This window comes from Podarcis tiliguerta (assembly GCF_965153285.1).
Source record: "Podarcis tiliguerta genome assembly, chromosome: 8".
NCBI classification, from domain to species: Eukaryota; Metazoa; Chordata; class Lepidosauria; order Squamata; family Lacertidae; genus Podarcis; species Podarcis tiliguerta.
Window position 1 is genome coordinate 9,154,725 of NC_139541.1, and position 26,721 is coordinate 9,181,445.

Below are 26,721 nucleotides of genomic sequence, written 5' to 3' on the forward strand. Positions count from 1 at the left end.
CCTAGTGGAGCACCACATATCTCCAGTCATCTCTTCCTGTGTTCAAAGCTGCTTTCAAGTGATATCGAAGGCCAGCTGATCTTGGTCCCTGTCTCCTGGGAAGAAGCAGCAAAGCTCTGGAGCAGCCCAATATTTTTTGCCAGTGGCCAAGGCTAGTGGCAAGGGGGGGCGGGGGGGAGGAGCAGCTAGGGCCTGCATACCCCACCACCTCTGCCCCTATTGCCTGAGATGGCATGAGAAAGGGGAGAAAAGGGGAGGCTGAAGAGAAGCAGGCACTGGAAGAGGAACATTCAGGGCCATCTTAAGCATATCCGACGCCGTGGTGCAAAGCTTCCTCCGGCGCCTCCCACCCCCCACCCCCACCCCCATTTCCCAGAGCTTTTTTAGGGAGGATGGATCTGCCGGTGGGGCTGGAGGAGGCGGACAGCAGCTGGAGGGCGGCTCCTCCGGCAGGGAAGAGGCGGAGGCTGGACGCAGCACCTCCCGGATCAGCTGGTCGCTTTGTGCCACGGTGGTCAGGGCAGACAGAGGCTCAGGGCATGGCGCTGCATGGCGGGCGAGGGCGGTGAGCTGGTGCCAGGAGGTGCCGCGTCCAGCCTCCACCTCTTCCCTGGCACCCTCCAGAACTTGGCACCCCGGCACCCTGCACTACTATCCTCCACCAGGGCCAGGGCCTTTTCAGTGATGACTCCGACCTAGTGTAATGCTCTGTCCCATGAGACTAGGGCCCTCCAGGATTTAACCTCCTTCCGTCAGGCCTGTAAGACAGTGCTATTCCACCTGGCCTTTAATTTGAATCCAGCCTGATCTTTTATTTCCCTTCTCTTCCCTCCACCTCCCCTTTTATGAAGATCACCCGCTCTGAGACCCCACAGCTAATTCTCCCCTGACCTCCTCACTGGCCCAAGTAGGACTAATTCAGCCAGCCAGCCCTGGGGATAATCTAATTGATTTTTGATTTTTATTGTTATGCTTTTATATTGTACTTTATGCTGCTTTTATAATTAAGTGTTTTAAAGTGTTTTAAATTTGTTGTTAGCTACCCTGAGTCCGGTTTTTGAACCGGGAAGGGCGGGGTATAAATAAAATATTATTATTATTATTATTATTATTATTATTATTATTATTATTATTACTACTACTACTACTACTACTACTAGCCTCTATGGGTAAGACACCCCTGGGAATATTCTCCCTCAGGGGTGACTGGAGAGGCAGCAACTCCTATCCACAACCAAAAGAGGAGCAGCAATGGTGTGTGATATCTCCTTTCTGGATCTCCCCCACCCCAAACACTGTCCCCAGCCTGCTGCCTGGGAGCTCAGTGTCATAGCAGTGCCAGCCAGCTCAATCTGCCAACACACCAGCTTCATCAGTAATGTTCCTAAATGAGAGAAGAAGAGGAAACACCCAAATCAGCCAAGATCCAGGACTGAGCGTGAGGGAGCAAGGGATTTTCCTCCCCTACGATGATACCCAAGGATGCAAGGATCTGGGCCCACCCAGTGGTGTAGCGTGGGGGGTGCAGGGGGGCCCGGCCACACCGGACGCAACATCGGGGGGTTAGGGTTACGGGGCGCAAATCCACGGGTTAGGGCGCACAAATTACTTGCCTTGCCCCGGGTGCTGACAACCCACGCTACGCCACTGGGCCCACCTGCCATTGCCCCTGATAATGGGGCGTTGCTATGCAGCACAACCCCTTCGGACTCCATCTCTCCATCGCCACGGAGTGTCACGGAAACAATGGCCATCGCAAAGTGGCGTGCGAGCTCTCAGTCTCTCCCACTCTCCCAGCCTCTTTCTCCCCGAAAACCTCCACTCCCTGTCTGGGGAATCATCAATCATGCTGACAGCCCTGTTAAGCCACAGGCTAGGCATGGCTGCTGAGAGTGCTCTCCAGCATACTGACGACGCTTTGATTTACAAGCCATCAGGCTCTGTGAGGAAAACATGCTGGGTTTTCATTCTGCATCCGTGCTCCCGAAAGGAAAAAGAAAGAAATCTCTAGCCATTCCGTTTTTTAATAAAAACGGGCAAGTCCCTTCTGCAAAAATCTCTCCTTAAAAGACACCTCACACGGGAAGGCTTTGGCCTAGCCTCTGAGCTGAACCAGAGCCCGAGGATGCACAAAATGGCTACCAGGGGGAGATTCCATCCCCTTCCATTCCTTCCGCCTTTCTCTTATTCTCTCCTCCTCTCGAATTTTGACCTAAAGCAGGAGAGCTTCTGAAATTAATTCTGGAATGGGAGCATTCACAGTTTGCTACTACTTTCAGTTCAATTCCCTCCTCGCTCTGTGTTACTGACACACATATGTCCATGAAGAAAAACACTGAGGTGATAATATGGAAGTAAGGAGAGCCAAAATGCTACTAGCCGCAACGGCGGTGCTCTGCCTCTACAGTCAGAGGCTGTAATGCTTCTGAACACCAGCATTCCCTCCAACGTTTCTGCAGTGAAAATAGGAGTGTCCTAAATAATAATGGGACATGGGTGGCGCTGTGGTCTAAACCACTGAGCCTAGGGCTTGCCGATCAGAAGGCTGGTGGTTCGAATCCCCACGACAGGGTGAGCTCCCGCTGTTTGGTCCCTGCTCCTGCCAACCTAGCAGTTTGAAAGCGTGTCAAGTGCAAGTAGATAAATAGGTACCACTCCAGCGGGAAGGTAAACAGCATTTCCGTGCGCTGCTCTGGTTCGCCAGAAGCGGCTTTGTCATGCTGGGCACACGACCCGGAAGCTGTCTGCAGTCCCTCGGCCTGTAAAGCAAAATGAGCACCGCAACCCCAGGGTTGTCCGTGACTGGACTTAACGGTCAGGGGTCTCTTTACCTAATAATAATAATAATATTAATAATAATAATAATAATAATAATAGTACCCAACCCATCTGATGGGGTTGCCCCAGTCACTCTGGGAAGCTTCCAACATATATAAAAACATAATACAACTTTTAAAAAAACTTCCCTATTCAGGTTGCATAGCTACTTATCTACTTGGCTCAGGTGCCGCATAACTCCATACCGTCCCAACATTTCTCCAATGGAAATAGGGACATCCTAAGGAAAAGTGGGTGGGACGCGGGTGGCGCTGTGGGTAAAAGCCTCAGCGCCTAGGGCTTGCCGATCGAAAGGTCGGCGGTTCGAATCCCCGCGGCGGGGTGCGCTCCTGTTGTTCGGTCCCAGCACCTGCCAACCTAGCAGTTCGAAAGCACTCCCGGGTGCAAGTAGATAAATAGGGACCGCTTACTGGCGGGAAGGTAAACGGCGTTCCGTGTGCTGCGCTGGTGCTGGCTCACCAGAGCAGCGATGTCACGCTGGCCACCTGACCCGGAAGTGTCTCCGGACAGCGCTGGCCTCCGGCCTCTTGAGTGAGATGGGCGCACAACCCTAGAGTCTGTCAAGACTGGCCTGTATGGGCAGGGGTACCTTTACCTTTAAGGAAAAGTGGGAGATTTGGGGTTCAAATCAGAAACTGGGACTGCTTCTGTTCCTGGAAAATAGGGACACTTGGAGGGTCTGTACCAGTTGTGGAAAACCATCAGTGGCATAGCATGAGGGGCAGGGGGGCCCGTGGCCCCAACCACAGATTTCTGAGGAGGTACAACAAGGCGCCCCCATGACAGGCTTCCTCATTGAGGCTGGGCCTTTGTTGCTGCAGTAACTCCTTTTCCTCGTGGCCGGCAAAGGGACGCCTCTGCATGCCCTACTCCTAGGCTAGCCAAGAGGGAGGGGGAGGCCGCCATCGCCACCCACTGAGGAGGGAGGGAGGGAGAGGAAGGTGGGAAAGAGTTTGGGTTATCTCCCGCTTGGACTACTGCAATGCGCTCTACGTGGGGCTACCTTTGAAGGTGACCCGGAAACTACAACTAATCCAGAACGCGGCAGCCAGACTGGTGACTGGGTGCGGCCGCCGAGACAATATAACACCGGTCTTGAAAGACCTACATTGGCTCCCAGTACGTTTCCAAGCACAATTCAAAGTATTGGTGCTGACCTTTAAAGCCCTAAACGGCCTTGGCCCAGTATACCTGAAGGAGCGTCTCCACCCCCATCGTTCTACCCGGACACTGAGGTCCGGGTCAGTGTGGGGCCAGTGTGGTGTAGTGGTTGAGAGCGGTAGTCTTGTAATCTGGGAAACCGGGTTCGCGTCTCCGCTCCTCCACATGCAGCTGCTGGGTGACCTTGGGCCAGTCACACTTCCTTGAAGTCTCTCAGCCCCACTCACCTCACAGAGTGTTTGTTGTGGGGGAGGAAGGGAAAGGAGAATGTTAGCCGCTTTGAGACTCCTTAAAGGGAGTGAAAGGTGGCATATGAAATCCAAACTCTACTTCTTCTTCAGCATCGAGGGCCTTCTGGCGGTTCCCTCACTGCAAGAAGCCAAGTTACGGGGAACCAGGCAGAGGGCCTTCTCAGTAGTGGCGCCCTCCCTGTGGAACGCCCTCCCACCAGATGTCAAAGAGAACAACAACTACCAGACTTTTAGAAGACATCTGAAGGCAGCCCTGTTTAGGGAAGCTTTTAGTGTTTGATGTATTGCAGTATTTTAATATTTTTTTGGAAGCCGCCCAGAGTGGCTGGGGAAGCCCAGCCAGATGGGCGGGGTAAATTATTATTATTATTATTATTATTATTATTATTATTATTATTGCCGCATGCATTGTCCATAGCGCCTAGCTCCAAGGACAGGAGGGTGAGGTAACACACTGGCACCCCTGGTTTCATGTTTCTCCACTCCCAGGTTGGGGCTAGTTTGCAAGCAGAGACTCTGCTGGCCAGTCTACCGGAGGTTGCAACATTTGTTCTGCCCCGGGTGCCTGCAACCCACGCTACGTCCCTGGAAACCAGGGAGCGTTGCTCATGTGCTCAGGTCCTGCTCACTAGTTTCTCTTTGGAGCATCTTCTTGGCCACTGTGAGAAGAGGATGGTGGCCAGAGGGGCGCCCATTGGCAGGCTCTTTGGATACTCTTGCAGAGGAGCAGGGCTGGAGCCGGCTTTCGACGCAGCCCTACTCCAAACAAACACAGCCATCTAGAAAGGGGAAGCTGTTGCGTTGAATGGGGGAACGATTTGCATCTCCTCGCCCACCTTTTTACGAGAGTCAACGGAGGGGCGTGTGTCAGCGACAGACACTGCTCACCCACGTCGAGTGATGCCGTTAATTCCCAAGGCCAATCGCTGTCACCCTCATTAGGAATTAGGAGCCGTCCTAGCGGAGGTTAATTGTTGCAGACACCTTGCATATGGCTGGGAACGCGATGGCCGACTGTGCCGCCACTGACAGTTGAGTCTTCACTCGCCATCTGCTAGAGATTCTCTGATTGTCATTTCAAATTAAAGTAATGAGCCCAGCCAAATATGTTCCCCCCAAACGGGTCCAGCCCCCTCTCCTTTGTTCACAGAGCGTGGCAACCGAGCCAAAAGCTCGCGAGGAGGGGGAGGGAAATGGCGCCACTGTTTTGGTTCGGAGGGGAGCCGGCATTGGAAAGGGGTGCCCTGGCAACTTCGAATGAGGGAAGCAAATCTAGAGGCAACTGGAGAATTCCTGAGAAGATGACATCAGGATGTAACAAGCTTTTTTGCAAGGTTTACGCAGGGAAAGTGAGAGCTGGACCATAAAGAAGGCTGATCGCCGAAGAATTGATGCTTTTGAATTATGGTGCTGGAGGAGACTCTTGAGAGTCCCATGGACTGCAAGAAGTTCAAACCTCTCCATTCTGAAGGAAATCAGCCCTGAGTGCTCACTGGAAGGACAGATCCTGAAGCTAAGGCTCCAGTACTTTGGCCACCTCATGAGAAGAGAAGACTCCCTGGAAAAGACCCTGATGTTGGGAAAGATGGAGGGCACAAGGAGAAGGGGACGACAGAGGATGAGATGGTTGGACAGTGTTCTCGAAACTACCAGCATGAGTTTGACCATGCTGGTAGGCAGTGGAAGACAGGAGTGCCTGGCGTGCTCTGGTCCAGGGGGTCACGAAGAGTCAGACATGACTAAACGACTAAACAACAACACGCAGGGAAAGGAAAGAGGGTGGACTCTTCGACAAATCAGAACTGCAACAAAATGCTGTAGCATGAGCGCCCCATCTCCCAGCAGCCACCCACTCCTTCTTCCAGGAGGGATGGGCCGAGGGTGGGATGTTTCATATCCCCACCCACCCCTTCTATGCCCCACCATCACCCTTGGCAGTGTGCCACCCTCAGGCAAGTGCCTCACTGTGCCTCACAGGTGGGCTAGCTCTGAGACTCCATCCCACACCCTTTCCCATGTTGACAGCATTCTGTGCCCACTGAGCCTGCTAACTTTTCAGCGGGCTGTTCTGGATAAACCCAACCCACCAACCAACCACCCTTCCCGCCACCGCTGCCGATTCTTTCCGAAAGAACGTTTGACCTTCTGCAAACCTTGCCCTTCTCCTGAGTGTGACAACCCCACAAACATATACATACACTTATAGTTCAGTCAGTAGAGCATGGGACTCTTAATCTCAGGGCTGTGGGTTCAAGCAGGGTGTGCCAATCTGAACAAAATATTGCGGGGGCTCAGATAAAACCCGCCCACACGATCCATCACATGACACAGTGCGCACAAACACCATTTGAATGGGAATGCTCATCAACTTTGCGCCCCCCCCCTAATATTTTACTATGGGGGCCAAAGCCCCCACGGCTCCTAAGAGTTGGCTCTTATGGGTTCAAGTCTCACACATTCCAGGGGGTTGGACTAGATGACCGCTGTGGTCCCTTCCAACTCTATTACTGTGTGGTCTTGTTCACAGGTGGTGCTGTTTTTGTGATGGGCGTTTGGCGGATGCCTTCGTCGCTGGTACCCAAAGATGGCCAAGTGAAGCTTTGATTCCCATCTAAACTGGGCGGAATGGGTCTGTCTCTCTGACTGACCCTCTGAACTTTCCATAGGACACGGCCCTCGCTGGCTTTCTGCCAGGGCCTCCTTGAATTGCTTTATCCCTGAGCTGTGAGGATGCCTCATGCCTGGCAAGTTTCGCATCCTGTGCTCCATCAACTATTGCCTCTGGCCACATGAAGAACTGTTTCCTCAGGATGAAAAGGCTTCCCTGCCCTGGATCCCAGCTTTGCACTAATCCAGATATCTGGCATATTATTCAGAAAGGCATGATATGAACATAAGAATATCAGGATATAAGGTGAGCCGGCTGAATGATAATATACAGTCATACCTTAGGCTGAAGTTGCTTCAGGTTGAGCATTTTCAGGTTATGCTCCATGGCGACCCACAAGTAACAGAATGCGTTACTTCCGGGTTTCGTGGCTCGCACATGTGCAGAAGCGGCAAATCGTGACCCGCGCATGCGCAAACGCGGATTGCGTTCTGCTCTGGATGCAAACGGGGCACCAGAACGGATCCCGTTTGCATCCAGAGGTACCACTGTGGTACCACTCCAGCCACTCTGGGCTGCTCCCAGTCGAGTGTTAAAACAATACAGCATTAAATATTAAAAACTTCCCTAAACAGGGCTGCTTTCAGATGTCTTTTGAAGATAAGGTAGCTGCTTATTTCCTTCACATCTGATGGGAGGGCGTTCCACAGGGCGGGCGCCACTACCAAGAAGGCCCTCTGTCTGGTTCCCTGTAGCCTCACTTCTCGCAATGAACTCTAGCCCAATGGTTGCCATTAATTTGATCTTGAATTGATTTTAGAATGAATTGATTTTAGCATGCTGTGTTACTTTTATTGTTGTTAGCCGCTCTGAACCCGGCTTCAGCTGGGGAGGGCGGGATGTAAATAAAATTTATTATTATTATTATTATTATTATTATTATTATTATTATTATTAGTCTGGGATCGTCCAACATTTAGGTTCCTCGGATGTTCTGGGGTTGTGAGATGGGGAGAAAAAACTTCCCTCTGTTCCCCACATTTTGTTTACGACATATTAACAAGGGTTCTGGGGACTATGGCATCGGAATGACAGAGGAGCCTCTGGGCTGCCCTTCTACTTTGTAATGAATGAAGCAGCGGCACGGCGGCATCCTCTCTCCAAAAATATAAGCAACCTGTCAGGTAGAGTAAATGAGGCCTTCAAGGCACTAAGTGCTCTCCAGACAGTCCCCATAAGTCACCAGTCAAAAGACACCATCAGCGGAGCAAGATGAAAGGGATGTGATGATCCCTGGGATTTTGGCTTTGAAGAACACCTGACCTGAGCCAAATCAGCCCCACATCTGACTTTTCGAATAGATTTGAGGAAAACAAAGCCCTCCAGCCACCCCCAACACTCGGGGCCGGCCCTGCCCTTAGGCAGAGTGAGGCGCTTGCCTCAGGTGGCAAATTCTGGAGGAGCAAGGAGCAAAGGTGGGCAGAGCTGTAAGTGTTTTTCAATCTTAAGTTTGGTTCTCTTAATGTCCACATTCATTTGCAATTGATTTGTTTTTTAAAAGAATTCGTCGGCACATTTTAATGGATGCTTTCGGAGAACAAATATTGTTATTTCTATTTTCTTATGAAATTGTTTCTAGGCCACCTTTTGGGGCACTAGCCCACCCAAAGTGGTTCCCAACATTGTGGGGGGGAAAATGATAAATAAAAATAATCAAAGCTGACGAGGGCTGCCACATTTAACAGTGATTTTAAAAAAACAACAGATTGGGGGAGGGGCAGTCTTATTGAAGAAGATGCAATTTGAAAGCGTGTGGCTTACTGAAACCTGCTTTAAAATCCACACCAAGGGAAGAGAATTCCATCGCTGAGCAGACCATTCTGGTCTACAAAGACCAATGTCCTGACTTTGTAGAGGGGAGCTTACTATAGTTTCTTTTCATAGTATCAGAAAATCATCCAATTCACTAAGGCTGCATTTGCATGACCGCTTATTCCATTTTCAGGACATTTCCATAACTGTTGATTTCAGCATTATATCTGAGCTTTCATACGAGGGAAAAGTCACTTCCAGAAATATAGGGAGAACAGAGCAAGTTCAGCACTCATTTCCATTTTGCTTATAAACCTTTTTTTTCTGGGAGCAAATTATATGGAAATAAGCATTAAACTTGCCCCATATTCTGCTATATTTCTGGAAGAGGTTTCTATGTCCCGTGAAAGCTCAAATGAAATGCAGAAACTCATAGTTAGCGAAATGTCATGAAAGCAGAATAGACTGCCTTGTGACTGCAGTCTAATTCAGTTTTGTAAACAGCCACTCCCCCAGTCAACTACAACAAGCAGAAATCATAACCAGGTTACTGCTTGCTTCTTCTTTTCAAAATTTTATTCTAATTCTTTTTCTTCTTATTTTATTATCCACACTCCCCCCCCCCTATTTTTAGGCCAGAAAGGACCGACATGGGTCATTTATAAACATATTGAAATAAAATAGGAAAGTAAAATAAAGAAACATAGTTTCTTGCCTCGCAAACGGAAAACCCGCTAGACGAAAGGGTTTTTCATTTTGGAGGTGCTTCGCAGGACAAATTTCTCTATGGGCTTGCTTCGCAAGACGAAAATGTCTTGCAATTCCTGGGGTTTTTTTCCGCTCCCCACCCCCTTTTACTAAGGCACTAAGCTGCTAATAGCCTTTTAGCAGCTAATCCGCTAATCCCTTAAGCCTTTAATAGCCGCTAATAGCCGCTAAACCGCTAATAGCGCTAATCCGCTAATCCGCTAATGGGCTTGCTTCGCAAGACGAAAAAACCGCTAGACGAAGAGACTCACGGAACGGATTCTTTTCGTCTTGCGAGGCACCACTGTACTTACTTATGAAAGTAAAATAAAGAAAGAAACAACAAAACATTGGTATATTTATTTGCTGGGCTCCCTGATTGGCTGGAACTGGCTGCACTGTGATCCCTGATTGGTCGGGATCACCCAACCAGGGAGAAGGAGGAAACAGCAGTAAAAGTTCAGAATGGAACAAAAGCAAAAGCAGGAGACAGAATTGAATTTCAGATTCTGAACGTTTGACAATCATTATTTTTGACCCCAAATTCAAACCAGGGGAATATTTGACATAGTCCTCATAAGGATGTCAGCTGTAGAGAGAAGATGTTTGCAAAACAAACAAACAGGGAAGGAAAAGAGGCTGGATTTCAGAAAACCCTGCAAAACTTTTACGTTCCATTCCAAACCAAAAGCTTTCATTTGCCTCCCACATAACCACTCAAAGGAGATGTTACCTCTATCTTCTTCCTTCTCTCGCACGTTCCTGCCCTTGAGGGCTCTACTCCAAGTCCCGCCGTAGTCCCCTATCTTGCTCCTCGCCGCTGTATCCTTGGAAGGGCTCTTAAACCACGATCCATACCTCCGGGCCACGGTCAACGATTCCGGTGTCTCTTTAAACTCCCGGCCAAGTTGTAGCGTCACCAAAGACTGGGCTTCGATCCCATTCCCGGGGACGTCATTGGCCCTGGGCACATTCTCCGTGACTCTCACCTCTCCGGTGAAGCTAGCGTGGAGGAACACCAAACTCCCAGCCGTCAGGTAGAGGGCAATCAAAGTGAAGAAGCGGATGGGTTTCCGCCGAAAATACCGCTGGAACTTTAGCAGGAGCTTGGCCATGCCGGTTTCATTACGTTCCTCGACTGGGCACAAATCCGCAACGCGCAGAAAGGCTCCAGCTCTGAGCTTGCCCAGGAATTCCCAAGCAGGCGGAATAAATTGTGGTGGATGTCAAAGGCCAAAACGGAAAGGAGACAGTGTGCTATTGTTGATAGCTCAAATGCGGCATTTTGACATATTGGGTGCCCCAAACACCCCACGATTCTAATGGTCCCCCAGGCCTAGACTTGGAAAGGAAAGGTGTATTGTCTTATTTTAGATATCAGTCTTGCTCTGAGATAAGGTGGTGCTTTCTCAAAGCATCGTTTTCTGTTGGCTCCTTTGCCTCCCCTTCACATCCCCTCAGAATCTGGACCAGAGATTCCATCGACAGAGGGATCATGTTTGGGAGAGTGATGTGTTCTGAAAGCTGTTTGAAATCTACCGGATTCCCTTTGCTGATGGGATGGGTTGTTTTGACGTCAAACAGAAGAGGCGGGGGGACTCCCCTTTCAGGCAAAAAAATGGCGACTTATCCAGGGACTTCCCAGGAATAAAAGAATGGCTGGGAACTTTGCGAAACAAACCTCCTCTCACTGCGGCAGTATCCAAACGAGAACGCTCTACCTGGAAATCAAAGAGGAGAAAACGTGTCAGGAAGAGAGAGGAGGAGGATGAATTATACGCTGGAGGCTGGAAACCAGCGAGTTTCTGCTTATTATATGAAACAGGGAACTTCAACCATATTCATCTCTGGAGCTCCTGGGTTCGGTTGCCTGTTTTTCTTCCCCTCTCAAGGCTAAGCTACACATAAAATTGGGAGTATACCTGCATCATGTTGGCATCAAAAGGATTGTGCAGGTAAAGGAGAAGCTTTCGCTTCATTGCCTGAACTCTCCCCGCAAGAGTTCTCATAACAGAAGTGAGTTCGGCTAAGAGAAAGAAAGGACTTCTGGGACAACATGCGATTTATTTGTTTGTTTTCTTGATTTACTATCTTTAAATGCTACCTTCTTCTCTGAGGAAGTCCAGGTGGCACACATGGTCTCCCCCCCCCCTCATTAAACCCCATAATTTAATCCCCATTACTGGAGGGCATCTACCCTCCCTCCCCACCCAGTTTACCACCCCTAGGTCTCAGGATTGGGCCCTGAACTCTCAGTCTGGGGTGCTCTTGATACCCCCATTCACTGCTCAGGTAGTCTTTTGAATGTGTAGTGGCAGGTACAGCTGTGGCAGGAAGGTAAATGGCGTTTCCTTGCGCTCTGGTTTCTGTCACGGTGTTCCATTGCGCCAGAAGCAGTTTAGTCCTGCTGGCCACATGACCCGGAAAGCTGTCTGTGGACGAACACCGGCTCGCTCAGCCTGAAAGCGAGATGAGCGTCGTAACCCCATAGTCGCCTTTGACTGGACTTAACTGTCCAGGGCAGAGGCGGACTGGCCGCCCACAGTGGCACCGGCGGCGAGCGGCCCGGGGGGTGCCACCCGCCACAAGCATCCCAGGGGGGCACGGCGATGTCACCCCCCCTCGGAATGACACCCGGGGTGGACCACCCCCACTGCACCCCCTTCCTCCGCCCGTGGTCCAGGGGTCCTTTACCTTTTACCTTTATATATTCTGTAATCAATGAATGAAAAGTCTGCATATGGCGTACAGGGGGTGGCAGTGGGAGGACCGTTTGGGCAGCGCAGATCCTGCATGCGCCCAAACCACCACATCACTCCCAGGACAGACGCATGGCTTGGGTGCACTGCAGGCCCTGTGGTGAGTAAGGTAAAGGGACCCCTGACTGTTAAGTCAAGTTGGAGACAACTCAGGTTGCGGCGCTCATCTCGCTTTACTGGCCGAGGGAGCAGGCGTACAGCTTCATGGGGCCAGCATGACTAAGCCGCTTCTGGTGAACCAGAGCAGCGCACGGAAACGCTGCTTACCTTCCCCACCAGAGTGGTACCTATTTATCTACTTGCACTTTGAGGTGCTTTTGAACTGCTAGGTTGGCAGGAGCAGGGACCGAACAACAGGAGCTCACACCATCGTGGGGCTTCGAACCGCCGACCTTCTGGCCGGCAAGTCCTAAGCTCTGTGGTTTAACCCACAGCACCACCCGTGTCCCATTACCACCCGGCATTTTGTCACCCCCCTCAGTGGTGACACCCGGGGCTGCCCACACCCACCACACACCCCTGCCTCTGCCCCGTCTCCTGGGCAACCCAGGACCTCCAAATACACTGCCCAGGCTTGCGCTCCAGGTGCTGCCGACAACAGTTTGGCTTCACCCTCGCAGGTGCAGGCCATTGTCTCTTGAGACAGACAGATGCCACTCACAATAAAATGGACCTGGACTATAGAGACCTTGGCTCAAACCCTCAAACCCGTACTCCTTGAGAGACAGGATTATCCCATTAGCCAGATTATCCATACAGTGGTACCTCGGGTTACATACACTTCAGGTTACATACACTTCAGGTTACAGACTCCGCTAACCCAGAAATATTACCTCAGGTTAAGAACTTTGCTTCAGGATGAGAACAGAAATCGTGCTCTGGTGGCGCCACGGCAGCAGGAGGCCCCATTAGCTAAAGTGGTGCTTCAGGTTAAGAACAGTTTCAGGTTAAGTACGGACCTCCAGAATGAATTAAGTACTTAACCTGAGGTACCACTGTATTTTCAGTGCTTTTTTTAAAAAAAAAATGTTTAGGGGTACAGTGGTACCTCGGGTTAAGTCCTTAATTTGTTGCAGAGGTCCGTACTTAACCTGAAACTGTTCTTAACCTGAAGCACCACTTTAGCTAATGGGGCCTCCTTCTGCTGCGCTGCCAGAGCACGATTTCTGTTCTCATCCTGAAGCAAAGTTCTTAACCTGAAGCACTATTTCTGGGTTAGAGGAGTCTGTAACCTGAAGCGTATGTAACCCGAGGTACCACTGTACTCTCATTGTTACTCAAGAAAATCACCATATTGTAGTTCAAATCGAGGAAAATAAATACAGTAAATGTACAAAAGCACAAAGATTCACAACATGTTTAGGTGTATGTGTCCCCACAGAAAAAAAGCACTGCATATTTTCACCATTTGTTACATTTCTCCTTTCTGGATTTCTACGTAACTTTTCAAGCTGTCAGGCTAATTCTCCCATTTCTTTACTTTTTGCAAGCCCTTCCACATGTGGGAGAAGATTTCTATTTGGTCCACGCTTATTATGGGCATTTTGCTCCGGGACAAACCGAATTGCAGAGGTGGAAGTAAAGTTTACTCTGTTCTGGGCTGCTTCACCCCAGAAATGTTTATTGAGTGGGAAAAGCAACTCTTTGGTGTGTGTGTGAAAAGAAGTTTTAGTTTTAACACCTCAAAGAGCTGTTTAACTATCTGTGACTCATTTCTCTCTTAAATACAGACACACAGGATGGAGGGAGGGGGTGGGGAAGCATTTTGATACCACAAAGACTATGAAGGGGCCCGCTTGTGTTGGGCCTCCCTGCAATTTCCCTGCAAACACCCAAACTGAAAATTAAAGTTAACCACTGCCAGAATTTAAAAGGGCAATATGGATTCCGCAGCTCATCTGGGAAAGGGAGGAAAAACACACCCAGACAACAGACAGCTTTCTCTTTCCACATGAAACACAGCAACTGTCTCAAGGACTTTCCACCCTTGCAATCTACTGCTCCCTGTCCTCAAACAACTTTTCAGGCAGAAATTCCACAGATGCAGCTTTCCCCATCTCTGCATGTTTGATGCATTACTCAGTGGCGTAGCGTGGGTTGTCAGCACCCGGGGCAAGGCAAGTAATTTGCGCCCCCCCCCACTGCACTGTCCCTCCCCCAGATAGTCCCTCGCTCTCTCTCCGCACCGCACCGCACGCCTGGCACCTTCCCCTCCACAGTGGGCGGCGACCCGGCGGCTCAGATCGGATTCGCACAGCCAGCACTGCAGTGAGAGAGAGTGAGTGAGCCAGGTAGGGGCAGAGAGCTGCGAGTGCAAGCGCTCCCCCCCCCCAGATGTTGCACCCGGTGCGGCCGGCCCCCCCTGCACCCCCCACGCTACGCCACTGGCATTACTGTATTTTAATATTTGTTGGAAGCCACCCAGAGTGGCTGGGGAAGCCCAGCCAGATGGGCAGGGTATAAATAATTTATTATTATTATTATTATTATTATTATTATTATTATTATTATTTTCATGCAGAAAGTAAAGACATTGTACAGAAGAAGCTGTGGCTGCCCAGATGTTGTTAGACTCTGACTTTCCATCATCCTTGGCAATCTCTTAGACAGACCTACCTTACGGGGTTGTTGTCAGCATTGTGACAGTACAATGGACACTCCCAATGTTGTGAAAAGTCCTAAATAAATGCATAATGCGTAACATTTCCTCCCATGTTCCATGGAAGAGACTCTGACATTTGTAGTGGTGGACCCCAGCTCTGGGCATATCCATTGTTTACCTTTATTCCTTTCTTTCCCACAAGAAATAAAAGAAAAAAATATGACAAATGTCCCAAAATAACCGAGAAGAAAATAAATGGAGAACATTGAATGCCATTAATTTAATAGGCCCAAATGTTCCACCATCTGTCTTGAGATGATTAAGTTTAAAATATCGCTGGTGTAGACGGCATGGAGTATAAATAAATGTTTTAATTCTGCTTCCTCTTGTAATTATTCAAACACATCTTGCTCTCTGAAGCGGGAAGTTTATTGCGACCAACTTCAGGGCCCTTTCATTGTTCCAAGAGGGAGGGGGGGATAGTTAACTGGCCTTCTAGAATCTTCCACTTCAACCCACACAAGAAAGGAAAGGAGGACTGGCAAACTCTGCCAGGGGTTTCTCTGAGTAACCAAACATTTAAACCCCTGTGTTGCAAACAAATATCAGTACAGTGGTGCCCCGCAAGACGAATGCCTCGGAAGACGAAAAACTCGCAAGATGAAAGAGTTTTTCGTTTTCTGAGCTGCTTCGCAAGACGGATTTCCCTATGGGCTTGCTTCGCAAGACGAAACGTCTTGCGCCTTTTTTTTAAAACTGCCAATGCATTCCTATGGGAAACCGTCAATACACATTGGTGCTTCGCAAGACGAAAAAATTCACAAGATGAAAAAACTCGCAGAAAGAATTAATTTCGTCTTGCGGGGCACCACTGTAATATCCAAAGGGAACACGATGACCAAGTACAACAATGCGATGTCAATATAAACTCTTTATATAATCTATACAGAACATTGAACAATATGAAATATATGAAATATGCACTCTCTGCAAAACCAAATAAACAGAATTCTTCTAAATCTCTGAAAGTCACAGAATATGCACTCTTGATGGATTCTCTTGGAAACACAGAACCAAATAAACATAAGTCTTATAGGTCTCTGAAAGTCTTTGTGGGCTATGCAAGTCTCTGAGAGAAGCAAAGGGTCAGATTATTATCTGGTGAAAACAAGCCATAAAGCTACAGTGGTGCCTCGCAAGACGAAATAAATTCGTTCTGCGAGTTTTTTCGTCTTGTGAATTTTTTCGTCTTGCGAAGCACAGTTCCCCATAGGAAATGCATTGACGGTTTCCCATAGGAATGCATTGACGGTTTTAAGAAAAAGGCACAAGACGTTTTCGTGGAATGGGGAGTGAAAATCACGCCTCTCCACTCTGTCTCGGAGTGGCTAGGAGCCTGCCCACCCATGCGCTCCCCGGGCTGCTCTTCCGCTGCTCTGGGAGAGACAAGGTGTGTGTGGCACCAATGGAGCTCCTTGCCAAGGATGCAAAGGAGCCTCTGTGCCAGGCAGGTTCGCTTCCCTGGGGTATCACAAACAGGCGTGTGTGTGTGAGAGAGAGGGGGGGGAGGGAGACAGGGAGTTCCCCAAGGCCTCCGGCTGCCCACAATGGGGAAGGATGCTAGATGGATTTTCTCCCTCCAGAATCTCAGACTCAGAATCCCACCCAAGCCCTCTCCCCTGGCAGGAGGAGAAGCAGAAGGAAGCGTGTTGAAGCAAAGCTTGTCTCTTGTATTGCCTGGTTGCATAATTCCCTTTGTTTTAAATGCTACAGCCCGGCCTCAGCCAAGCGCCAGCTTTTGTTCTGTGGACCGGCAATGTGCCATTCAAGCGGTTTGTCTGGAGAGTAAATTACAGATATTCAGATGGGTAGTTTGCGTCTCTGCAACCTCTTCGTTGTGCAGCTGCCCTTCTCCACTGGGGGCCTGTTAGCCGAGGAAAGAATGGGTTGCCATATTTTGACGAACAAAAAAGAGGACACATTTGCCGACTTTTAACTATGGATCACTATGATGACTCTCATTTACAAACTTATTATTATTATTATTATTATTATTATTATTATTATTATTACTATTTATACCCCACCCATCTGGTTGGGTCTCCCCAGCCACTCTGGGCAGCTCCCAACAGAATATTAAAAATACAATAAAACATCAGACATTAAAAACTTCCCTAAACAGGGCTGCCTTCAAATGTCTTCTAAAAGTCAGGTAGTTGTTTATTTCCTTGACATCTGGTGGGAGGGCGTTCCACAGGGCGGGTGCCACCACCAAGAAGGCCCTCTGCCTGGTTCCCTGTTACTTCACTTCTCACAGTGAGGGAACCACCAGAAGGCCCTCGGAGCTGGAGCTCAGTGTCCGGGCTGAACGATGGGGGTGGAGACGATCCTTCAGGTATACTGGGCCGAGTACGAAGTGCAGCCTACCGTACAAACATACGGGTCACATCCTTTGCTCTGCCCACATTTTGATGTGAATCAGCAGGTCTCCCCCCTACTGGTGGTTAACCCTTCCTAGTCTTCAAGCAAACGGGCTGAAGCCATAGCTGTCAACTTACAGAATTGAAAATAAGGGACCAGCAGCCAAAATAAGGGATTTTCATAACACAGGTATGTTCAACTTCTGAGCCCCTCCGAGCCAAAGGCAGAAAGCCCAGCCAGCAGCCAAACAAAGCCTCAAGTAGTGGTTCCCGCAGCACAGCAACCCGGCAAAGGGGATGCAGCAGGGAAAACCACCGTCAGCTTTCCGCTGGGAAGCGCTGAGCAAGGGCGAGTCCCCAGGCAACGTGGCCTATTTGATCGGCACAAGGCATGCAAGCTCCACCCCTCAGTCATTCTTAGACTCCTTATTGGGGGAGCAACGCAGCCAAGCAACACAGTTGGAGCCTCCCTCCTCCCTGGCCGGCAGGGAGGGAGGGAGAGGAGCTGCTTCCTTTGAAACCCAGGAAATTTAAGGGACATCATCAATAAGGGACAGCAGTGGGACAAGGCGCTGGGATAAGGGACTTTCCTGCCAAATAAGGGACAGTTGACAGCTATGGCTGAAGCCGGATAGTCAGTTAGGACCAATGCCTAAGCCAATACCGCTCATTCCTGTAACCAATAAAGTTGTGGCCAATTTTAGCCCATTAACTTAAATAATTGTGTCATGTGTCTTTATTCCCACTGGGGGGAGGCGGGAACTCGCCACGCAACTGTCCAAGGATGGGGCAGGCTGCCTTAGGAGCTGGTGGGCTCTTCTTGGCTGGAGAGCAGTCCATCAGGGATCAAGCAAGGAGATGGACCAGACGGGCCGCCAAGTGCCCTCTCAAATCTTGGATGTCAACAAACCAGATCCTAGAGACCAGGAGGAGAGGACCACCCCCTTCTGCCTCGCTTTTGAGAGCACTTCCCAAAGGCTGGAGATCGTTAGACAGCAAAGTAAGAGACTCTTGGCCTGGTCTGGCAAGCTGCCTAGATTTCAAGAATCAAAGAGACTTGCTGCATCAAAGCAAAATTCACAGGGAACAGAACCAACAAGCTCCTGGCAGATGTTTCTGGCAGCACACAAGCTGAGCACAGAAGGCAATGGGCACCTCCACTGGTTTCATGCCAGCATCATGACCTTGTCAATATCAGCATGATATCTCTACTGCACAGAATGGATGGTTATAATAGGAGGCACTATTTAACTGTCTTCTGTCAATCCACCATCTTTGATTTGAAATATTTCTTTAAAAAAAAATTTTTTTATTCAAAATTAAAACAAAACCTATTATCCAGAAACATATCATCCTTATCCCCCCCCCCCATTTCTCCTCCCACCCTCCCAAACAAAACCCACCCACCCCCACCCCCCGACTTCCCTCAGTTCCAGTCTTTGGTTTTCTGCATGTTACACAGTTGTATAGATCCTCAAACTATATAGCTGATTATTATCAATAAAATGTTTGTGAATGTTTCTTCAAAGCCAGCCAAGGAGTCCAGTTCGCTTTGTTGCGTCCTCAAATACTTTGTAAAGGGTTCCCATTCATCCTTAAAGTCACAGTTATCCTTGTCCCGTAGCTTGTATGTCAGTTTTGAAATATTTCTAAAACGCCCTTTCTCAGCAGATCCTAGTGTGACTAAGATTCAGTGGGAATAAAATTCACACAGCACCAGAATGCAGTTTGAAAACAAAAGAATACAAGACAACAAAATGAAAACAGAAAAGGGATCAAAAACAGAACAAAAACTTAAATTCTTAAAAAAAAAAACCTAACGACAACAAAAATACCTGGGCATGCATATATATATATATATATATATATATATATATATATACACATTTTTATCTGCTCCTGCTTCCCTCCAAGTTGCCCCCAGTAGTGTACATGTCTCTCCCCATCCCCCTTTTATCCTCACAGCAACCCTGTGAGGTAGGCTTGACTAGATTAGGAAGAACATTGGAAGAAGATTGGAAAAAAATTAAAGTATATTTACAGAAATATTGCAAAATTAATGAATGTTAGAAGAATACTGGAATGAAGTTATATGGTTTTAGCAGAAATGTTATAAAGAATTAAGCAAAAACTGATAGTTAACGGGCTAGAGTGGAAAATTTAAAGTTAGATTGTGTTAAGATAAATTATAGAACAAAAATTGAGAAAGAGGGAAAGGATTTGCTGAATTAGCTAATTTGAACTAGAATACAAAAAAGGGAGGTGTGAGGAAGTTGAGGAAACAAGTAAATGAAAGATAAAGATATGGAATTTGGATGTGTTTTTAAATGTTTTTGTTTTTTCTTGTTTTGATGTACTGTTTTTCTTTCTATTTTTGATGTATTGTTTGTTAAAAAAAAATTTTTTTATTGCTTTCTCTTTTTTTTCTCTCATACTTTCTTTCTGTAACTATAAAACTTCTAATAAATATTATTAAAAAAAAGAAGAACATTGGAGTGCAGCGGACATAGGAAGCTACCTTCTACTGACCACTGACCACTGGTCCATCTAGCTCAGGGTTGTCTACATGACCAGCAGCAGTTCTCCAGGACTTCCAGGCGTCTCTCTCAGCCCAGCCTGGAGATGCTGAGTATTGAATCTGGGACTGTGAATCTGAACTGATTTCTATGGTTTATTTCTGCAGATAATAGCACAAGTATACAGGACGAAATACGACATGAGATTCTCTGTCATGTACCTCAGCTGACCTTAGTACAAGCCTCATACCAGCTTTCACAGATGGCCTAAACAGAAACCCACAAGCATGATCCGGGCAGAGGAGCGCATGAACCTCCTATAAAGGTAAAGGTAAAGGTAAAGGGACCCCTGACCATTAGGTCCAGTCGTGGCAGACTCTGGGGTTGTGACGCTCATCTCGCTTTATTGGCCGAGGAAGCCGGTGTACAGCTTCCAGGTCATGTGGCCAGCATGACTAAGCCGCTTCTGGTGAACCAGAGCAGCTCACAGAAGCGCCGTTTAGCTTCCCGCTACTTGCACTTTAGGGACGCAGGTGGCGCTGTGGGTAAAAGCCTCAGCGCCTAGGGCTTGCCGATCGGAAGGTCGGCGGTTCGAATCCCCGCAGTGGGGTGCGCTCCCGTCGCTCGGTCCCAGCGCCTGCCAACCTAGCAGTTCGAAAGCACTCCTGGGTGCGAGTAGATAAATAGGGACCGCTTACTAGCGGGAAGGTAAACGGCGTTTCCGTGTGCGGCTCTGGCTCACCAGAGCAGCGATGTCACGCTGGCCACGTGACCCGGAAGTGTCTTCGGACAGCGCTGGCCCCCGGCCTCTTTGAGTGAGATGGGCGCACAACCCTAGAGTCTGTCAAAACTGGCCCGTACGGGCAGGGGTACCTTTACCTTTACCTTTACTTGCACTTTGACATGCTTTCGAACTGCTAGGTTGGCAGGAGCAGGGACCAAGCAACAGGAGCTCACCCCGTCGCGGGGATTTGAACCGCTGACCTTCTGATCAGCAAGTCCTAGGCTCTGTGGTTTAACCTACAGCGCCATTGCCCCTCCTGTAGCTTCCGGCAACTGGTATTCAGAAGAATTACTAGCTCAAACTGCGGAGGCAGAGCAGAGCCATCGTGGCTAGTGGCTATTGAAAGCCTTCCCCATGAATTTGTCCAATCCTTTTTTAAAGTCTTCCAAGTTAGTGGCACTCGCTACCTCCCTGTGGGAGGGAGTTCCGCAGTTTAACTCTGAGCTGTGTGCATAAGTCCTTTCTTTTCTCCTCCTCAATCTCCCAGCATTTGGTTTCACTAGACGGGCATGAGTTCTCCTGTCATGAAAGAGGGATTCTTTAGCTGTGATTCCAGGGGGTTGGTCTCACCTTCTAACTCTAGATAGAGAGCCAGCGTGGTGTAGTGGTTAAGAGCGGTGGACTCGTAATCTGGTGAACCGGGTTCGATTCCCCACTCCTCCACCTGCAGCTGCTGGGTGACCTTGGGCCAGTCACACTTCTCTGAAGTCTCTCAGCCCCACTTACCTCACAGAGTGTTTGTTGTGGGGAAGGAAGGGGAAGGAGATTGTTAGCCGCTTTGAGACTCCTTCGGGTAGTGATAAAGCGGGATATCAAATCCAAACAGTAGATAGGGAGAAAAATGCCCCCTTTTTCCATGCCACACATCTTTTTATACACTTTGACCGTGTTGCCTCTTTCCCTTTCTCTCAAATCAATTGTGTGGGGCTTGGACTGGGAAGAGAAGCAACATTAGCCCCGGCAAGGAAGGGTGCTGAGGTCAGGATCTTTGAGAACAAATCCCTTGCTTGCTTCATTAAGCAGGCTGCTTAGCCACCTGGGGAACGAAGAAGCCTGCATTGGGTTACTCCGATAGGTGCTAGTTTCAGCATGAAATAACATCCCCTGGCGTGCTTAAGAATGCTGCATTCTTCCCTTGTAAGGTGATATTCTGGTGGAACAAAACGGCCGGGCAAAGGAGAGTCCAACATCGCAGACCAAGATACCTTTATTGCTAACCAGCTGTGCATTTACTTACAGATCAAAAGGAAAACTGTGCTCCGAGTGCGCCCAGTAAATCACTGACCCTCTGTATTCTACCTTGCATGTGTGAATCATCGAAGCACAGAGCAAAGGGAACCCAGGGGTCATCTAGTCCAACTCCCTAGGGATGTGGGTGGTGCTGTGGTCTAAACCACTGGACCTCTTGAGCTTGCCGACCGGAAGGTTAGTGGCTCAAATCAACACAACAGGGTGAGCTCCTATTGCTCCATCCCAGCTTCTGCCAACCTAGCAGTTCAAAAGCACACCAGCGCAAGTAGATAAATAGGTACTGCTCCAGCAGGAAAGTAAACAGTGTTTCTGTGCACTCTGGTTTCTGTCACGGTGTCCTGTTGTGCCAGAAGTGGTTTAGTCATGCTGGCCACATGACCTAGAAAGCTGACTGTGGACAACCACCAGCTCCCTTGGCTTGAAAGCGAGATGAGCACCACAGTTGCCTTTGAGTGGACTTAACCGTCCAGGGGTCCTTTACCTTTTCACTCTTAGTCCAATCCCCTGCAATGCAGCTAAAGAATCCCTGACTGATGGCCGTACAACCCTCTGTTTAACAAGCAGAACCTGCATCATCAGAAATAAGCTTCACCAGGTTCAGTGGATCTGATCTCAGATTTGCACTTAGGTTGATTTCTAATAAGATTGACACTGTGGTCTCTCCTTTGGGGCATAGCTAAGGGGGCAGAGATGGGGACGCGGGTGGTGCTGTGGTCTAAACCACAGAGCCTAGGGCTTGCCGATTAGAAGGTCGACGGTTCGAATCCCCGCGATGGGGTGAGCTCCCGTTGCTCGGTCCCTGCTCCTGCCAACCTAGCAGTTCGAAAGCACGTCAAAGTGCAAGTAGATAAATAGGTACTGCTCCAGTGGGAAGGTAAACGGCGTTTCCGTGCACTGCTCCAGTTCGCCAGAAGTGGCTTAGTCATGCTGGCCACATGTCCCGGAAGCTGTCTGTGGACAAACACCGGCTCCCTCGACCTATAGAGTGAGATGAGCACGCAACCTCAGAGTTGTCCGCAACTGGACCTAACGGTCAGGGGGTACCTTTACCTTTTTAAGGGGGCAGACATGTTGAGCCCCTGCACTTGGGAAATTGACCTCTACACCACTAGACCTTTAACCAGAACCTTGCAGAGTTTCAAAATATGAAAATGACCCTGACACAACCAAAACTACATTTCTAATATTTCAATTCTTGCTTTAAAAAGGGTATGCGGTCCATCAACTATTGCACCCCTGAAGTGCACCTGTGGTTTTGTTGTTTAGTCATTTAGTCGTGTCTGACTCTTCGTGACGCCATGGACCAGAGCACGCCAGGCACTCCTGTCTTCCACTGCCTCCCGCAGTTTGGTCAAACTCATGCTGATAGCTTCGAGAACACTGTCCAACCATCTCGTCCTCTGTCGTCCCCTTCTCCTTGTGCCCTCCATCTTTCCATCCTCAGGAAATGAGGGAAATTGACTGATTTCCTTCAGAATGGAGAGGTTTGATCTTCTTGCAGTCCATGGGACTCAAGAGTCTCCTCCAGCACCATAATTCAAAAGCATCAATTCTTTGGCGATCAGCCTTCTTTATGGTCCAGCTCTCACTTCCATACATCACTACTGGGAAAACCATAGCTTTAGCATGTTGCTCAAGTCATCCAATAAGCAGGGAGTTGAACCCATCGCTAACTCATCTTGCTGGCCCACAGCCTTGGACATTCAGAGTTACTGCCCTGAACAGTTTAGTCATCATGGCTAAGAAGTGATTGACAAGGTGCCCTCTCTGAAGGCACACAGAAACAGGCCTCTAGGGTGTCAAATCCCTGTGATTTGATGCACTTCAGGAAGGGAGGGATTAGGGAAGAGGAAGAAGTGCAGTTGGGTTCACATGTTAATGAACAAAAACGAGGGTGGCTCCTGGATTATTTTACATCCTCCCCTTGCTCTTGAGCTTGTGATTCTGGGAATGGTGGACTGATGTTCGCCACCACTGCTGCAATTCTGCCATGTACAAAGTTCGCTTTTCTGCATTTTAAAGTACAGAGGTACCTTGGTTCTCAAACGCCTTGGTACTCAAACAATTTGGAACCGAAACACTGCAAACCCAGAAGTGTGTGTTCCGGTTTGCGAACTTTTTTCAGAAGCTGAGTGTGCTCCATTTTGAGTGTTACGCCTCCAATTTGAGTTCCACACTTCCGATTTGAGTGTTACGCTGAAGTCTGTCTGTTTTTGCTATTTAATTTGCATTTTTGTTTCTACGACTTTTTTGTTGTTTTTGTGACTGTGTGGAACCCAGTTCAGCTACTGATTGATTGATTGACTGAAATACATTGTTTATTGCTTTTATTTTATGGATCAATGGTCTCGTTAGATAGTAAAATTCATGTTAAATGGCTGTTTTAGGGGTTGTTTTTAAAAGTCTGGAACGGATTCATCCATTTTGCGTTACTTTCTATGGGAGAGTGCACCTTGGTTTTGCAATGGACTTCCGGAAGGGATTAAGTTTGAGAACCAAGGTACCACTGTACAGTATTCCTCTCTGGGGTCAAAGGATGCCCGACAATAAATGTTGGAAATGTAATGAAACTGAAGGTACATTTTTTCACCTTTGGTGGACGTGCCCAAAGATTAAGGAATTCTGGGAGATGATCTATAATGAAATGAAAAAGGTATTTAAATATACCTTCCTGAAGAAACCAGAGGCCTTTCTCCTGGGCATGGTCAGCCAATTGGTGCCAAAGAAAGATAGGACTTTTTTTATGTACGCCACAACAGCAGCAAGAATACTTATTGCAAAGTATTGGAAGACACAAGATCTACCCACCAGGGAAGAATGGCAGATGAAGCTGATGGATTACATGGAACTGGCGGAAATGACTGGCAGAATCCGAGACCAGGGAGAGGAGTCGGTGGAAGAAGATTGGAAAAAAATTAAAGCTTATCTACAAAAACATTGTAAAATTAATGAATGTTAGAAGGATGCTGGAATGAAGTTACATGGTCTTAGCAGAAATGTAATAAAGAATTAAGTAAAAGCTGATTGATAATGGGACAAAATGAAAAATTTAAGGTTAGAACGTTAAGATAAATTACAGAACAAAAATTGAGAAAGATGGAAAGAATTTGCTGAAATAGTTAACTGAAGTAGAACACAAAAAAGGGAGGTGTGAGGAGGTCGATGAAACAAGTTAATGAAAGGTAAAGATATGGAACATTGGAGGTGTGTGTTTAGTGTGTTGTTGTTGTTTTGTTTTTTTCTGTATTGTTGTATTGTCTTTTTATTGTAATGTATGCTTTGTTAAACTTTTTATTGTTTTTTCTTCTTCTTTTTTCTTTTTTCTGTAATTTCGAAACTTCTAATAAATATTTTTTTAAAAACAAACAAACAAAGGATGGAGGCTCTGTAGCTCTCTTGACATTTGCTTGAATATGCGATTCTCCCCTTACGTAATATAATCGTTTGAACTTTGCTGCTTCATTTTGGTTTCATTGCCTGGGAAACTGATAAGAAGACGGGAGCAATGAGAGCTGGGAACTGTTTCAACCTGGAAACTGAGCGTTAACCCGAAGCCTTTTCTTTTAGGAACCTTAGGTGCCAAAATTCCAAGTGAGCAGAAAATACTATTTTTGTATGCCACCACGGCTGCGCAAATGTTCTTGGCCCAGAGATGGAAAGAAGATAAAGTCCCGACCGGAGAAGAATGGCAGATTAAGTTGAAAGATTATGCTGAAATGGCAAAAATGACCAGAAGAATCAGAAATCAGTGTTGTAACATCATCACCTCATTTCATGTTTTACACGTGTGCAACTTGTTGTTGTTTAGCTGTGTCCGACTCTTCGTGACCCCATGGACCAGAGCACGCCAGGCACTCCTGTCTTCCACTGCCTCCCGCAGTATCGTCAAACTCATGCTGGTAGCTTCGAGAACACTGTCCAACCATCTCGTCCCCTTCTCCTTGTGCCCTCCATCTTTCCCAACATCAGGGTCTTTTCCAGGGAGTCTTCTCTTCTCACGAGGTGGCCAAAGTATTGGAGCCTCAGCTTCACGATCTGTCCTTCCAGTGAGCACTCAGGGCTGATTTCCTTCAGAATGGATAGGTTTGATCTTCTTGCAGTCCATGGGACTCTCAAGAGTCTCCTCCAGCACCAGAATTCAAAAGCATCCATTCTTCGGCGATCAGCCTTCTTTATGGTCCAGCTCTCACTTCCATACATCACTACTGGGAAAACCATAGCTTTAACTATACGGACCTTTGTTGGCAAGGTGATGTCTCTGCTTTTTAAGACGCTGTCTAGGTTTGTCATTGCTTTTCTCCCAAGAAGCGCAATAAGCACTAGCAATTCCTGCTGATGAAGGTCTGATTGCCACCGTCTTTATATATATATTAAAAAAGAAACTGAGCGTTGTGCATGCCAGAGAGCCAGTGTGGTGTAGTGGTTAAGAGAGGTAGTCTCGTAATCTGGGGAACCAGGTTTGCGTCCCCACTCCTCCACATGCAGCTGCTGGGTGACCTTGGGCCAGTTACACTTCTTTGAAGTCTCTCAGCCCCACTCACCTCACAGAGTGTTTGTTGTGGGGAGGAAGGGAAAGGAGAATGTTAGCCGCTTTGAGACTCCTGAAGGGGAGTGAAAGGCGGGATATCAAATCCAAACTCTTCTTCTTCTTCTTCAGTCTACACTGTCGGAAATCTAGGAACTCGTCCCCAGTGCATGAGTCCTTTGCATTGTGCCATTTTGTGCGGTAGTTCCTAGGGGGCGGGGGGCATGTTTATGAGGATGTTTCTTTAAATTAAAAAAAAAAAAGCAAGTTGCTGCAGAAATGTGGAGAACTGAATTGAGGATTAGAACAACAAGAAGCTGAGAGAGAAATTGAGGCATCTTTCCATCCCTCATTCAGAGCCAGTCAATTACCGGTGGCTCCTGATGAACTTGCCCAGTTAATCTGACTTGGTACAAAGTAGGAGATAAGTCCTGCTCATCATCGCCA

General features: G+C 48.0%; 1 protein-coding gene across 1 annotated transcript in view; it reads right to left on the reverse strand.

Annotated features, from left to right (window-relative positions):
• Nucleotides 1–26,721, reverse strand: part of WSCD2 (WSC domain containing 2) — a 78,680-nt gene that overhangs the window by 41,123 nt on the left and 10,836 nt on the right. Inside the window, exon 2 of the mRNA XM_083454032.1 lies at nucleotides 10,151–11,138. Coding sequence (XP_083310158.1) covers nucleotides 10,151–10,532 — 382 coding nt within the window. The 5' untranslated portion in view covers nucleotides 10,533–11,138. The remainder of the gene's footprint in view (nucleotides 1–10,150; nucleotides 11,139–26,721) is intronic.